This window comes from Phoca vitulina, unplaced genomic scaffold, assembly GCF_004348235.1.
Source record: "Phoca vitulina isolate PV1807 unplaced genomic scaffold, GSC_HSeal_1.0 scaffold88, whole genome shotgun sequence".
Taxonomy (NCBI): Eukaryota; Metazoa; Chordata; class Mammalia; order Carnivora; family Phocidae; genus Phoca; species Phoca vitulina.
Window position 1 is genome coordinate 572,430 of NW_022589791.1, and position 17,481 is coordinate 589,910.

Below are 17,481 nucleotides of genomic sequence, written 5' to 3' on the forward strand. Positions count from 1 at the left end.
GAGATGTGGTTCAGTAAGAACGGAATGGCTTCATCCACTGGCATCCTCGGTCCAAAGTGTTCCTAAGCGTTCCCCGGCTGCCAGCAAGGATTCAGCTGACAGCCGCAGGAAGGATCTCATTCAGTTCAATTCCTGTGAAATGCCCCACAGCTCTATGTATGGGGTGTACGCTTCTAGGATATGTAGAGACTCAAAATAAAAGAAGGCCAAGAACCAAAATGTCCATTGTAAAAATTACAAACACTTAAAATCAGACTTAACACTTAAAAATCCATTATACACGTAGCAACGTATTTTACACAGAAGAAATATCTAAGAGTCTTGTACTTGGCTAACACAGAATATAAACAAGAGTTACAAACAGATCTTGTGGCTTCCCCTAACTCCTCTTTTCTAATATTATGGGCCTTTTTTATTTTCCTCTCACCAGAGACTTCTCAAATTACATTTAAATGCTTTTGTCATTAGGAAAGCCACAGATATGCCCAAAGTGAGCAGCCTTTAGATTTACCCCCAGATTGAAAGGTTCACATGGAGTGTGGTAGCTCACATGGGCCAGAATGGTACTGAATAGTTCATTGTTCACTTACATGAGGCTGAACATCCAACAAACAAACTTTGTTTTTAGCTAGGACAGACCGCACGGAGTCTATACTCGTTCCGTAGTAGTTGTTTTTATATTCACCGTATTCAATAAACCTGTAGGAAATCAGATCTAAATCAGAGCCATTTGTGAATTAATTATAGATATAAGTGGAAAGACATAATTCAAATATAGAAAAGATTTTTGCTGAACATGTAATTTTTTTTTTTTTTTACTGTGTTCAATAAAATAAGTAGGGCCAAGTCCTCCAGAATGTCAATTTTAAAAAATCTTGTATTTTACATTTTCAAATCAGTAACACTTGCTTGTATTACACTTAAGCAGAAAAAAAGTACTTCAGGCCAGCAGTACTCTGTTTTCCATCACCTCTTTTTCAGAACTAATGCAATGCAATAAAGCAGTGAATAAGCCAAACAATAGAAACTACTGAAATTTCACTGCACGCTACAGAATAACCACGCTCAGCTTTAGAACGACAGGAGGGACTGCCTGGTGGCTAATGGAAGCAGGGCAGCCGATTACGTGCTATAAAAACACAATCGCTGTGCCAAACGTGGAAAAAAGCATTTTGATGTTTCAATAAAATCCCCAAATCTCACATTAAAACACACATTGCTTCCTGATACCCTAAAATATTCATGCTGAAGCAAATGGAGGACCTGGGGAGGTGGGGGGGAAGGTTAGAGCTGGCCAGGGGATGTGGTACAAGCAAGGTGATGAACAGTATTTTAATTTTTTGAAGAGCCAATGAGGGTGAGAGGTGCATGTGGGAGAGATGGTCGAACTAGGGACCTATTACATTGTTGTTAGTTTTTTAAAGAAAATTCTATTCAAATTCTATATTAAGATTCAATGAGTGGGGTGGAAAGAGGTCACAATAATATATGAGCAACATTCCCTCATCCTTCAAAATAATTCCTACCCATTGAACTTACCAGAAACATAGCAGCTCTAGGTTATTAAAAAATTACAGGTGAAGACTGGTAACACCTACTAACTGAATTATCACCTTTTTATCCATTTCAGATACTATAAAACTTAAAATTTATTTCAAACGGAAGGGAACCCTCAGTTCCCTGAAAACTGGATACAGAGGCACAGGCTTAAAAACAAGAGTCACACAAAAAACTGCCACATACTTGTTATTTTGTACATCTGTCTCGAACAAATGCTTGGAAATGAAAATATATTCCACACCATCGCTCTCCTGGCTTCTTCTTGCTCTGGTCGTGTCTGCGATTTAATTAAAAAGAGTTTACAAAAGTTTACATCAGCTACCCTAAGGAGGACACTAAAAAAGAAATCATCATGTATTAAAGTATTTTTCAGGGCATCTGGGTGGCTAAGTAGGTTAAACGTCTGCCTTCGGCTCAGGTCATGATCCCAGAGTCCCGGGATCAAGCGCTGCATCAGGCTCCCTGCTCAGCAGAGAGCCTGCTTCTCCCTCTGCCCCTCACCCTGCTTGTGCTCACGCTCTCTCTCAAATAAAATCTTTAAATAAAATAAAAAATAATGTGTTTTTCATGAACCAGATTTAAAAACTTAGAAAAAAGCAAATTGATTAAATAAAGTGTCATTCAGATTTTCTCTACCGATATGAAAGTACAACACTGATTTGAATATGGATTCAAAGTTAAATTGCATTGTGTCTGTGCTATTCATTATTTTGAAGGTTATAATGTTAGTTAAATAAAAATAGTATTTTAACCCTTGAGGAAAAACTCCTGTCTTTTGCAGATAATATGCTTATTACCATATTTACTGATCGTTATTCATTGAAGCAAGCCTAATGCCTACTAGGTTGTAAGGTAAACTCTGAAATTATTTTACTGTCTTCCACACACAGCACATAGTAAGTATGCCATCAGTGTTTTGTTTTACTAATTGACTGAATTCGAAGACTAAATGCTATTCATTCCTCCTTTGCAAAATTATAAACACCTTCTTAGAATACTACTGAACTTCCAAATGTTCAGTAATGTTGCCTATCTGCTACTAAGTTATAATGGAGCAGAAAATACAGGATTAACTGTAAAAACATAACCAAACCTAAGGAGTTGCATGCTGATAGGGCAAGCAAAAAACTGACCATAGCCCATCCTTCCTGCGGATTTCAGCTAAAAACTCTGGGCCCAGACAACTATCTCAGCACTCTGAAAATAAATAAAAAGCAGGTAGACTGTGGAGAGGAATCAACCTGCATGGGGTAGAGTTTTAACTTTTATTTCTTCTTAGCTTTGCCCTGAGGGTGGGAACATTTGCAGAGCATCATGCTGTTCTGTGTGACTAAATTCCAGTAGGAGCCCTTTTTGGTGAAAAGAACCAAGAAAAAACTTTTAAAAAGCCCTTACAAATTGAAGAGTGTGGAGGTAATCCAGGAAGACTGGGTGAAGAAGATACTCTAAAGCTGTGAAGGAACCAAAACTAGCTGAAGAATAACCCCTGAGCTATACACTTGCAGTTCAGACTCAAGGTAACACAGCAATATTTTCATACGTGAACTGAGATTAGAATACACAAGTCTCAGCCTAACCCGTGAATAACAGCAGCACAGAACACCCCCAAACCAATGTAGAAAAGGCTTAGAGAACCGAGCTGAGATTTGAACTATGCACACAACTATCAGACTCACCCCTGAACCACATGTGACAGGGAAGACCCAAATCAGTGTAGCAAAAACTTAAGAGAACTGAACTGAGATTGAAACCACAACTCACAGAAAATGAGACAGAATTACGGTATGAACATAAAAGGGTGATGACTTGCTAAAATGAAAACATTCTCCAGAATGTTGACTCCCCTCCACCATCTTCCTGCTTTACTCATTTTCAAAGTGCTCCGACCGCTATCTCGGGCCCAGAGTTTTTAGCTGTAATCAGCAGTAAGGATGGGCTATATCCAGGTTTTCACTTGCCATGTTGGCACTGCAACTCCTCAGGGTTTTTGTTTTTAAGTTAATCCTGTATTTTCTGCTCCACTGTAAGCAGGACCTAGAGTTGATACAACACTGCATTCATAACATCCAGAATGCAGTTTAAAATCATTTAATATAAAAGAACCAAGAAATTATGACCAATTCTCAAGGGGAAAATGGTAGATGGCAACTCTGAATGACCCAGAAGTTAGAACTACCAGACAAAGAATTCAAGAATTTAAGAACTTATGTGTTTATAACTGTGTTTTATAAGGTAAAGGAAAACACATCTGAAATGAATGGAAATATAAATTCTCAGAGAAATAGAAACTATAAAGGAGAATCAAATGGAAATGTTAGAATGGAAATACACAATATCTAACAAACAAGTTGCTAGATGGGCTAGGTAGCAGAATGGAGAGGACAGAGAAAAAAGTCAATGAACTTGAAGATAGATCAATGGAAATCATAAAATCTGAGCAACAAAGAAAAAAAAGATTGAAAAGATATAAATGGAACCTGAGGGACCTGTGAAATAAATGTGTAATTTGGATGCCAGAGGAGACGAAAAAGATATTGAGGCAAAAAAAAAAAAAAAAAATGTATTTGAAGAAAACAGTGGCCCCAAACTGCTAAAATCTGGTGAAAGACATATATTTTACAAATTTCAGAAGCTCAACAAATCTCAAATAGGATAAATTCAGAGAAAAATCATGCCTAGGCACATCAAAACCAGAGTACTAACAGTCAAGGATAAAAAAAATCTTGAAAGCATCCAGTAAAAACCAATACAGTACACATGAGGAATAATGATTTCAGTGGCTACAGATTTATTATAAATCATAAAAACAAGAACTCAATGAAATAATATCTAGACTTAAAGTACTGAAAGAAAAGAACTTCACCTAAAATATCCTTCAGGAGAAAAAAGCAAAACAAACACCTTTTCAGAAGAAGAGAGACTAATAATTCATCAGCATATCTGTTCTAAAAGAATATTCAAGGAAGTTCTTAGGCTAAAAGGAAATGTTAAGAAGGAATTTATATCTTCAAGAAATGAAGAAAGCAATAGAAAGAATAGTTGAGTAGAAATAAAAGTCTATTTTTTCCTCTTACATTCCTTAAACATACATATACATATATATATAATATAGACACATATATATAAAATATATATACAACTGATTTAAAAGTTATAATATCTGGTAGTTTTCAATGTACGCAAACGTAACACATTTGTCAACTAGAACAAAAAAGACTAGGAAAAAGGGATTTATATGATTGCAAGGTTTCTATATATTATGTGAAATGGCATGAAGTTACCTCTAAGCAGACTGTCAATGGTGAGACACTAAGCCTGTTGTAATCCCTAGAGCAACCAATAACAAGTAATGCAAAGACATAGAAGCGGAGAGCCAATAAGTAAACTGAAATGGAACACTAGTAAACATTCAAATAAAAAAAAATAAGAAATAAAAAGCAAAAAAAACCCACCAAAAACAAAACCAAACGGGATAAACAGAAAAACTTAATCGTAGCTTAAATTTAATCATTTCCATAACTCAATAAATGTTAATTGGTTTATATACTCCAATTAAAAGGCAGAGAATAGGTGAAAAAGCAAGACCCTAGTACATGCTGTCTATTAGTTTATAAGAAAGACACATTAAAGACACAGATAAGCTGAAAGTGAACAGATAGAAGACAGTATATGTACCATGTAAACAGTAAGCATAAGGTGCTGAAGTGGCTACTTTAGTATAGACAAGAGACTTGAAAAAAAAGTATGACCAGAGACAAAGACGAATGTTTCATAAGAGAAACTTAAATTAACAATTATAAATTTGTACACACATAATAACAGAACTTGAAAGTACATGAGGCAAAAATTGGCTGAGTTAAATGGAGAAATGGACAAGTTCACAATCAGAATGGGTTTTACTGCCTCTCAACAACTGATAGAACTAGACAAAGTATCAGTAAGACACAGGGGATCTACACAGCATCACCACCCTCAGGGGTCTAATTAATACCTGTGTAATACTACATCCAGTAACTGAAGAATACACATTATTTTAAAGTGTAGATGATGCATTTGTCAAAAGGTAGATCATATGCTGGCCCAAAGAAAGTCCCAATGAATTTAAAAGAATCCAAATCATAAGGAGTAAATTCTCTAACCATAAAATAATGAAAAACTGATAAGATATCTAGGATAACCTCAAATATTAAATAACACACTTCAAAATAATTATGACTCAAAAATGAAACAATAAAAGTGAGCAAATACTGTGAAGTACATGAAGAACATAGTGTGTAGCAGGAAACTTATGCCTTTATGTACTTCTATTAGAAAAGAAGATCTAGAATCAGTAAAGTTCATCTTAAAAATTGCTAGAAAGCAAAGACCAAAGTAAACCTGAGCCAAGGAGAAGTGAATAATAAATTAACAAAATAGAAAAAAAGACAATAAAGAAAAATGATAAAAATTTAAAATCTAATTACAGTGATTAAGAAGAAGAGAACAAAAATCACCAATATAAATAATGAAAAAGGAGTTATTACCAGAGATCCTTTGAACATTAAAAAGGATTAGAGAATATTATGCATTACTTTATGCCAACATATTTGACAATTTAGATGACATGGATAAATTTCTTGAAAAGCATAAAGAATCAAAATTGAAACAAGAGGAGACAATATCTGAACAGCCCTGTATCTACTGAATAAATCTATTATTTAAAGATTTTATTTATTTGAGAGAGAGAGAACACACACAAGCACGGAGAGGGCCAGAAGGAGAAGTGGACTCCCTGCAGAGCAGGGAGCCTGATGTGGGACTTGATCCCAGGATCCCAGGATCATGACCCAAACCAAAGGCAGATGCCTAACTGACTGAGCCTCCCTGGCACCCCTAAATAAATCTGTTTTTTAAAACCTTCCCCCAAAGATTCCAGGCCTAGATGGCCGATGAAGTCTGTCCACCATTAGGAATGAAATAACACAAATCCTACATCAACATATTTTTGCATAAAGAGGAATCACTGCTTAATTCATTTTATGATATTAGTATAACCCTAATAGCAAAATCTAACAAAGGCATTAGAAAACATTTCACACCAATCTCCATCATAAATTTAGGTGCAAAAGTCCTTAACAAAAATATTAGCAAGTCAAACTGGACAATACATTTTTTCAAAAGATACGAGATCATGACCAAGTAGAGTTTATCTCATGAATGAGAGGTCAGCTGAACATTTGAAAATCAATGGAATTCACCATATTAACAGAATGAAGGATAATACATCATTTCAATGTATCCAGAAAGAGCATTAGAAAAAATTTCAACACCCTTTCATGACAAAAAGTCTCTGCAAACTAGGAATCGCAGAGACTGCTTTCAAGCAAATAACAGGGCCATCAATGAGTCAACAACATATTTATTTGAGACAGAGAATGAGACAGAGAGAGAGAGCATGAGATGGGGGAGGATCAGAGGGAGAAGCAGACTCCCCGCTGAGCAGGGAGCCCGATGCAGGACTCGATCCCGGGACTCCAGGATCATGACCTGAGCTGAAGGCAGTCACTTAACCAACTGAGCCACCCAGGCGCTCTCAACAACATACTTAATGATAAAAGATGGGAGTTGTTTTCCCTTGAGATCAGGAACAAGGCAAATCTGCTAAACACGAAAAAACAACTTGAAATGGATCAAGACCTCAATGTAAAATGTAAAACTATAAAACTTCTAGAAAAAGCAGAATGTCTTTATGGTCCTGAGATAAAGGATTTTTAGAGCACCAGAAGCACAAAACATGAAATGATAAATCAGACTTTGTCAAAATTAAAAACTGCCGGTTTTTGAAAAACACCATTAAAAAAATAAAAAGGTGGGATGCCTGGGTGGCTCAGTCGGTTAAGCAACCAACTCTTGATTTTGGCTCAGGTCATGATCTCAAGATCTGTGCCAGGTGCAGAGCCTGCTTAAGATTCTCTCTCTCCCTCTGCCCCTCCCCCACCTTGTGTGCACAGTCTAAAAAAAAAAAAAAGGCCAATCCACAGACTGAGAAGAATATATGAATAATACATTTATCACATAAGGGACACATATCCAGAATATATAAAGAATTCTCAAACTCAGTGAAACAATGCAATTTTTAAAAATGGACAAAATATTTGAATAAGCACTTCACCAAAGGAGATGCATAAATGAGTGGGTCCACGAAATGACGCTCAACGTCATTAGTCATTAATTAAATGCAAATTGAAGTACAATGAGATACCACTACACACATATAGGCATACCTTGTTTTATTGTGCTTCGCAGATACTGTTTCTCATTGTTTTGTTTTTAAAACAAATTGAAGGTTTGTGGCAAATCTATCAGCGCCATTTTTCCAACAGCATTTGCTCATTTGTGTCTCTATGTCACATTTTGGTAATTTTTGTGATATTTCCAACTTTTTCATTATTATATTTGTTATGGTGATCTGTGATCAGTGATCTTTGATGTTACTATCGTAGTTGTTTTGGGGTGCCATGAACTGCACCCACATAAGATAGTGACCTTAATCAACAAATGTGTGTGTTCGACTGCTCCACTGACCGGCCATTTCCCCGATCTCTCCCCCTTTCCTCAGGCCTCCCCATTCCCTGAGACACAACAATATTGAAATTAGGACAATTCATAACCCTACAATGGCTTCTAAGTGTTCAAGTGAAAGGAAGAGTCCCACCTTCTCACTTTAAATCAAAAGCTAGACGTGCTTAAGCTTAGTGAGGAAGGCATGTGGAAGGCTGAAATTGGCTGAAAGCTCTCGCACCAGTCAAGTTGTGAACGCAAAGAAAAATTCTTGGAGTAAATTAAAAAGTGCTACTCCAGTGAATACACGAACGGTAAGAAAGTGAAACAGCCGTATTATTGCTATGGAGAAAGTATGCGTGGTCTGGAGAGAAGATTAAACCAGCCATGACATTCTCCTAAGCCCAGGCCTGATCCAGAGTAAGGCCCTGACTCTCTTCAGTTCCATGAAGGCTGAGAGAGATGAGGAAGCTGCAGAAGAAAAGTTGGAAGCTAGCAGAGGTTGGTTCATGAGGTTTAAGGAAAGAAGCTGTCTCCATAACAGAATAGTGCAAGGTGAGGCAGCAAATGCTGATGTAGAAGCTAGAGCAAGTTAGCTAGAAGATCTAGCTAAGATCATTAATGAAGGTGGCTACACTAAGTAGATTTTCACTTAAATGAAATAGACTTCTATTGGAAGAAGATGCCATCTAGGACTTTCATAGCTAGAGAAAAGTCAATGCCTCGCTTCAAGCTTCAAAGGACAGTCTGGCTTGTTAGGGGCGAATGTAGCTGATGACTTTAAGGTGAAGCCAGTGCTCATTGACTGTTTTGAAAATCGCAGTGCCCTTAAGAATTAACTGAATCTACTCTGCCTGTGCTCTATAAATGGAACAACAAAGCCAGGATGACAGCACATCTATTTACAACATGGCTTACTGGATATTTTAAGCCCAATGTTCAAACCTAGTGCTCAGAAAGATTCCTTTTAAAATAGGACTGCTCAGCAATGTCCACAATAGCCAAACTATGGAAAGAGCCAAGGTGTCCATCGACACATGAATGGATAAAGAAGACGTCGTATATATATACAATGGAATATTATGCAGCCATCAAAGGAATGAGATCTTGCCATTTGCAATGATGTGGATGGAACTGGAGGGTGTTATGCTGAGAGAAATAAGTCAATCAGAGAAAGATATGTATCATATGACCTCACTGATATGAGGAATTCTTAATCTCAGGAAACAAACTGAGGGTTGCTGGAGTGGTGGGGGGTGGGAGGGATGGGGTGACTGGGTGATAGACATTGGGGAGGGTATGTGCTATGGTGAGCGCTGTGAATTGTGTAAGACTGTTGAATCACAGACCTGTACCTCTGAAACAAATAATACATTATATGTTAAAAAAAAAAAAAGATAGTAGGAAGGGAAAAATGAAGGGGGGGAAATCGGAGGGGGAGACGAACAATGAAAGACTATGGACTCTGAGAAACAAACTGAGGGTTCTAGAGGGGAGGGGGTGGGGGGATGGGTTGGCCTGGGGATGGGTATTAAAGAGGGCATGTATTGAATGGAGCACTGGGTGTCATACGCAAACAATGAATCATGGAACATTACATCAAAAACTAATGATGTAAGTATGGTGATTAACATAATAAAATTTTAAAAAATAAATAAAATAAAATAAAATAGGACTGCTCATTGACAATGCACCGTGTCACCCAAGAGCTCTGATGGAGATGTACAACAAGATTAAGGTTATTTTCATGCCTGCTAACACAACATCCATTCTGTAGTCCATGGATCAAGGAATAAATGTGACTTTCTATTCTTATTTAAGAAATACATTTTTGTAAGGCTATGGCTGCCATAGATAGTGATTCCTCTGATGGCTTTGGGCAAAGTAAACTGAAAAGTGAGTTATGGAAAGAAAATTTTCTTTGGAAAAGATTTACCATTCTAGATGCCAGTAAGAACATTTATGATTCATGGGAAGAGGTCAAACTATCAACACTAACAGTTTGGAAGAAGCTGATTCCAACCCTCATGGATGACTTGGGGGGTTCAAGACCTGAGTGGAGGAAGTCACTGCGGATGTGGTGGAAACAGCACAAAAATTAGAATTAGAAGCGGAGCCTGAAGATGTGACTGAATTACTGCCATTTTGTGATAAAATTTTAATGGATGAGGAGATGCTTCTTATAGATGAGCAAAGAAAGTGGTTTCTTGAGATGGTGAAGAATCTGTGAAGATTGTTGAAATGACAAAAAAATATTTAGAATATTACCTAAACTGAGCTGATAAAGAAGCACAATGTTTGAGAGGATTGAGTAAAATGCTATCAAACAGAACTGCATGCTACAGAGAAATAGTTCATGAATGGAAGAGTCTATTGATGCGCCAAACCTCACTGTTGTCTTATTTTATGAAGTTTCCATAGCCAGCCTCGCCTTCAGCAACCACCACCCTGGTCAGTCAGCAGCCAGCCACCTCAAGACAAGACCCTCCCCCAGCAAAAATATTACTCACTGAAAGCTCAGATGATGGTTAGCATTGTTTAACAATAAAGTATTTTAAAATTAAGGAATGTACATTGTTTTTTCAGACATAATGCTATTGCACACTTAAGAGACTACTGGGAAAACAAAAAATTCATTTGAGCTACTTCACTGCAGTATTTACTTTATTGTGGTGGTCTGGAACTGAACCCGTAATATCCCTGAGATAGGGCTGTATCACACAGAGAAAAATTTAAAAGGCTGGCTATACCAATTGTTGGCAAAGCTGCAAAAAAACTAGATCTTGCATACACTGCTACTGGGCTGGAAAATGGTATAACCATTTTGGGAAATGGTTTGTGTAGGTTCTTAAAAAATTAAATATGATCCAGCCATTCTATTACTCCATATTTACCCAACAGAAACAAAAACATATGTTCATCAGAATGTTTAGCTTATAGGTTTATCTGTAATAACCAAAAATGGGGGTAACCCCCCAAGTATCCATCAACAGGTAAATGGATGGATAAATAAATTATAGAATTTCCATACAGTGGAATACCCCTGAGTGATGAAAAAGGATGAACTGTTGATTTGTGAAACGACCTCGGTGAATCTCAAACTCATGCTGGGTGAAATAAGCCAGGCAAAAAGAATCTGGGAACATATTGTATAATTTTATTTATATAAAGTGCTAGATGATTCAAACTAATCTATAGTTTCAGAGTATAGATTCATGGGTGCCCAAAGCCAGGGGTAGAAGGATGGATTACAAAACGCATGGGGAAATTTTTGGAAGACATGGAAATGTTCAGTGGTGATGATTTCATGTGTGTCTATGTATATTAAAATTGATCTAATTGTAGATTTTAAATATGTGCAGCTTATTTATTTCAATTATATCTCAGTAGTATAGAAAAGGAAAACTGAGGGAAGTGGGAAAAAGTACCTCAATACAAAAAGGAATCGATTTATAAAACCCGATTAAATTATATCTAAAATTTTAATGGACTTTTATTTAGTTACCAAGTATATTTTAACACAACATTCAGATCTCTTGAAACAGTTTTTCATATTTCTGCTCTTAAAGCACCAAGAAGTTATGCTATTTTTTTATGAGGTGATACACCCTTTGCAGGAATAGCATGAAATACTAATAAATTTAATTCTATCATAAAAGCTAAGAATGAATTTCACAATAGAAATAGACTCTATCATGTGTATATAACATGCATCCAAGAGTTTAAAAGCTATTAAAATTAGTATGATGCCCTGCTTTCGAATTTAGGGTTAATATTCATTTATTACTTCAACAGCTTCGTTTTGTTTACTGGTGTTCGTTTGGCAAATAGTTAGCTTCATAAAAATGTATTGGTGAAAATCAAAACTGAGAATTTTATGTGCATTAACTGGTCTCTGGCAAACTGAGAAAAGGTTTCCTTTCTTCAACTGTAATGGCAGGACACTGCAAATGTAGCCCACACAGTTTTAAGGATCACGGCCCTGACATATGGAGTCCCCTAGGGAGGGCTAAAAGCAGAACTACATCGAGCGAACAAGACATTTATGACACTGCTAAACTCATTTAAAACTGGACATATCTACAGTCAGAGTGTTTGCTTATCACGAGCACCCCAAATTATCCCAGCCTGATGTAACTTTACCACTGAAGAATTTTTGTGTTTATTGCACTGAGGGACCACAGAAATCTCACAAACTCATTCACAGTGAGGAATCCTGAATAAGGGATCGGGAAATTCTCCAGGGAACTCAAAGGGAAAGATGGACTTATTAACCACAATGCAGGCCACTACCTCACTATAGTTCACTGTCTGAGTACCCACTATGTTTACAGTGCAAGACAAACCTCAAACGAGTATGAGACAAACTCCAACTCTATCCTCTTCCTCTGCTTCCAACAAAATTCCCAAGTAACGGCCATGGTGAGATAAGAAAAAAAATTTTTTTTAATTGGTACCCTAGTTTTTATATATATATTTTAGAAATCCCAACTGGGGTCTTCTATGGACAAAGAAGTGTTACCGAACACGAGTTCCTTGAAACCTATGAAATCATATAACTGTGATATATGCCTTCATGAGAAACCACAAAGTGATTAACAAGTGTGGCTTACTGTGAGTGCCCAAATTCCAGACTAGAAAGACTTTGGAATCGATTCATCAAGTCTTTGACATCTACTGCAATACTTTTTTTTTTAATATCACTTTTTAAAAATTTTATTTTATTATGTTATGTTAATGACCATACATCATTAGTTTTTGATGTAGTGTTCCATGATTCATTGTTTGCGTATAACACCCACCACTGCTCCATGCAGTACGTGCCCTCTTTAATACCCATCACCAGGCTAACCCATCCTCCCACCCCCCCCAGAACCCTCAGTTCGTTTCTCAGAGTCCATAGCCTCTCATGGTTCGTCTCCCCCTCCGATTTCCCCCCCTTCATTTTTCCCTTCCCACTATCTTCTTCTTCTTTTTTTTTTTAACCTATAATGTATTATTTGTTTCAGAGGTACAGGTCTGTGATTCATCAGTCTTACACAATTCACAGCACTCACATAGATCAATGCAATACTTTTTGTTAACTACTTTAATTTACTGAGACAGCCTTTTGAAAGACTGGTTACATTAATAGTCATTTAAATTTGTTGATGATAATGTAGAGCCTTAAAACAGTGTTGACGCTGCTCATCGAGGATGAAATTTGCCACAAAGAAGCAAACCAGCAGAAAACGGCCCCGGCCACCACCTTCCTTAAAAGCAACTTGGAATGTTTAACGTGGCAACATAGATATTTTGTAAAGATCATATAATTTGTTCTGCCATTTTAGCCCGAGAGCGACAGTATTTACCTCATTTAGCATCCCTTTAATTTTTTTAAATCGCAATAATTATAGATTCACAATAAGTTGCAAAAACAGCTTAGAGAAGGTCCCATGTGACTATCACTCAGTTTTCTCCAATAAAGGAAGGTGTTCATCTTCCATAACTGTAGTGCAGTCGAGACCAGCAAATCGACATCAGCAAACCACAGTGAACTAAAGTACCAAGTATTTCTTTTTAACATTCAAAACCCTGAAGTATGATACACAGAAAAGTTCACACGTAAGCGTAATGAGTTTTCACAGATCAAAAACACCCGGGTAAGCAGCACTCTACCACGAAACGGAACATTTCCAGCACTCCAGAATCACCCTTCCAACCCACCTTCCTCACGATTTCTAAGAGCACCTCAGCACTGCTTTTATTGTATTTGTAAACATGGAGTCATACTGCATATTCTCTCTCGTGTCTGCCTCCTCTCGCTGAACATGTTTGGGGAATTCATTCATATTGCTGCATTGTAGTAGCAAATAGTGCATTGCAGTCTTCCGTTGTGTGAATATACCATCACGTACCTATCCAGTCTACTCCTGCTGGGCATTTGGGTCGTTTCCAGTTTGGGGCTCTTGTGAATAACGTTTCTAAGACTATCTGAGTGCATGTTGTGTGCATCTCTGTTGGCTGCGTACTAAGTGGGATCGAGGGGTCATGGGGTAGATGCTCGCTCAGCCTTAGTAGATACTGCCACTTAGTTTTCCAGAGTGGGTGAAATTAATTTACACTCCCACCAGCGATGTGTGAGAGTTTCATTGCTCCACATCATTTTCAAAAACTTACCCATTCTGGTGGAGATTTAGTGCATTTTGGGGAAGGATTTATAGTTAATACTGGTGGAATAATCAAAGCAATAATTTTTCTCTAGATAATCAAGACTCTACCTGGAGAAAACAATCTAAAATTCCAACACTGGTCTTCAAATATATTCTTCTGTAATTAATGAAATCATCCTGAGTTGATGCTATGGCTGTTATCTTCCCAAAATGTCCAGTGTTATGAGTCGCTTGGGATATATAAAATAGATTTTCAGGCATTCTGTCAGGTTTCCTGAAGGAGGATCTCTTTGGAAAGGCCTTGGAATCTTTTCCTAAGAAGCCCAAGAGACTTTTATCATCGGGTGAGTCTGGAAAACACTGCTCTGTGAGGATCCTCTGACATTAACACTGTTTAAAAGTGAATCTGAGTGGAAAATTACTACTTCAGGGATTTCTTTGGAGAGTCCCAGTCCCAGAACCTTTCTGGATATTGTCAATTTCTGTAACAACCTCAGAGACAGATATTATCTGAAGTGTTGGATAGATTGAGGCCCAAGTACATTGCCCGAGGTCCTTGAGTAACACCAAAACTACCATAAAGGGTTATGTTTCAGAGACAGTCTTAATTGGTATTTATCATCTTCCAAGTAAATTGATGTTTATTACTAACTATGCGACAATAAAGAGCATCTGTAGTTGGAAAAGACTGTGTAGTGCTGTATAGGAGGAAGGACATGAAAAGTGGAAGCATGGTGCATGCAACTGTGACGAGTACAACTCTGAGTAAGTCCCATAGCCTTTCTCTTCCCTCCTCTGTGGCAGGCAGATGTCGCCCAGTGGTTGGGACGATAAAATAAATTAAGACAAATAAAGGAGATGAATACATGGTAGGAAATTAATACATGCATTTTTTTCCCTTTGTAATCCGTTTTTCCATCCTCCAGGTGCTTTGTAACTACTCCCCTGTAAGACTGACAATTGTTTTGTAAAATTCTCGAATTACTCATATATTGCAAGCCAGCTTTTGCAAGAGAAGTGAATAATTAAAGTTAAAGAAAAAAAACACAGTTTAATTCCACATTTCCACATTTTTCCTTTCCTTTCATCTCTGTTGGTGGAAACCAAGGGCCCTGTAACGTATGGCTGAACATGATTATGAACAATAATTTGGAAAAATGCAGTTAACAAGGAGTAACTTGAGGTAATAGAAAATTGTAACTTTAAAATAAAGTCGAAGTCTTCCAAAACTAGAGAACACTGCTCAGGGCCATATACAAACAGTTGTGTGTTTTGTGTTGTTTTTAATAGGACCAAAACCACTTGAAAAAGCCAACATTTCAATTTTAGCCTTTTAGACGGCTTTCTAACATCAACATATTAAGTAGTCAAGTGGCATTTATTCTGGAGATCAAAATGCTTCCAGCATCACATTTCACTTGTAAGAAAGCCTATGAAAACCTCTTTTATAAAAATAGATCTAATTCTGTATACTGAAAAGAAGCCCACCGTATTTGGATTATATGGCCATGAAAGGCCCATTTAACACCATCTGCCAATTACTACATATAAAAAGTAATTAAGAAAGGCTTCTATTAGAAGAGGCCTCCTTCGGCTCTCTGTGGTTTGGTCCTTCTGATCTTAAACCTGGTGAAAATCTCTGGAAAACATTAGCACCTATTTTAGGAAGTAGAAGAGTCAGGCTTTTATCTAGGAGAAAATTTGTAAATACTAATTTAGTGTCACATGCGTATTAAAATTCACCATAAAAACTGAGAGTAGAGAGGCCGTGATTAACAAACGTCCCGCCAACAGTCTCTGCAGTCTGGGGCAACCCCTTCACTCCCGTGCCTCAGTTTCCTCCACTGTAAAAAGTAGGGAGTGTTGCTGCATACTTGCTAGGGCTGTTGTGGGGCCAGAGGCTGAAGGCCTGGAACCATGTCGGGCACCACCCATCTTTCATCAGTGCTGACCGATCATTACCGGGGGTGCAGGGAACTTACGGGGCACTGTCACACCGTAGTGTTGGGTGTCGCTGATGAGCAGCTTTCGTTTCAGTTCATTCAGACCTACTCCTACAGGACCTGAGAAACAGGAGAATATAAATGCGTTATATAACAAAACACCACATACACACGTCTATAATTCACCTGGATCCCTAAGACAGAGAACATGGACCCCACTTGGCATCCCAAGTAAAGAGTATCTCTAGTTAAGGCGTACCTAAGGAAAAGCTAGTTCGTTTGTTGCTTTTTTAATATCAAAATTTAAATCCCTGCCTTTCTATTAAAAAGATGAGAAATATTTATGTTTTCAGTGAAACACACTCAAAAGTATCTGACTATGTATTACCAAGTGATGGTATCCGGAAGAGCCTAAAAATGTACGTACGCCTGAAAAAGTCGAAGTTCAGAGTCTGGGCATGAGTCATTTCAATTTCAAACATTTTTAGAGCTTAATAAAAGAACATCTTTGAATATTAATTGTATTTTTGATCCAAATCTAATGATGTGTTTTAAATTTGCAAAACCATCCGCCACATGTACCTTGGTCAAGGTAACTCTCGTGACACTATGTTTTCAGTGGGTCCTTAAGTGTTTGAAAACTGGCACAAGCCTTAGGTGTTTAAAGCAGTCCGTGTATACAGATTAAACACCCACCATGGACAAGGCATACTGTAGATGCTGTAGTGAACAAAAGTGAACTCTGCCTTCAAAGAAACTAACTGGGTGGAGAGAGTCACACAAAACGATTATGACACTAGGGGCAACACAAAAAGCACTTCCAAGTAGGAGTCGGAAAACAAGTTAGAAGGTCAGAAGTCCCGAATGGCTAGCGTCTCTGCCGTCAGGGTCCATTTAATGGTGGTGCATGCGCTGGGCAGAAGGCAAGCTGCAGGCCCAGACTGCCCTGGGTCAGAGTCCCCTCTTCACTACTCCTTCCCCTGGTGATGCTGGGTGCCGGGGTCTGAATGGGTGCGCCCCCCACCCCCAATTCACATATTGGAACCCCAGCGCCCAAGGTGGTAGAAGGTGGGGCTTTGCGCAGGTGCTTAGGTCATGAGGCTGGAGCCCTCGGGAAGGGATCGGAGCTCTTTTATAAAAGAGATTCCACAGAGCTCCCTCCAGTTCCAGCACGTGAGGACACACCAGATGTGTGTGACCTGGCAGAGGGCCTTGCCCTGCACCCTGACCACCAACTGCCCAGCCTCCAGGACTGTGAGAAGTCAATTCCCGTTGTGGACAGGCCA

General features: G+C 38.0%; 1 protein-coding gene and 1 long non-coding RNA gene across 8 annotated transcripts in view; one reads left to right on the forward strand and one right to left on the reverse strand.

The window, feature by feature from the left end:
* The window catches only part of LOC116626508, a 70,259-nt gene extending 68,558 nt beyond the window's left edge, over positions 1-1,701 (forward strand). The window contains exon 5 of the long non-coding RNA XR_004298290.1: positions 1,631-1,701. This is a non-coding gene — a long non-coding RNA (uncharacterized LOC116626508). The remainder of the gene's footprint in view (positions 1-1,630) is intronic.
* The window catches only part of MPP7 (membrane palmitoylated protein 7), a 299,054-nt gene that overhangs the window by 4,374 nt on the left and 277,199 nt on the right, over positions 1-17,481 (reverse strand). For all 7 annotated transcript variants that reach the window (XM_032395850.1, XM_032395853.1, XM_032395851.1 and 4 more), the window contains 3 exons: positions 16,235-16,315; positions 1,744-1,837; positions 591-699 (listed from right to left, as the gene is read on the reverse strand). In XM_032395850.1, the coding sequence (XP_032251741.1) occupies positions 591-699; positions 1,744-1,837; positions 16,235-16,315 (284 nt within the window). The remainder of the gene's footprint in view (positions 1-590; positions 700-1,743; positions 1,838-16,234; positions 16,316-17,481) is intronic.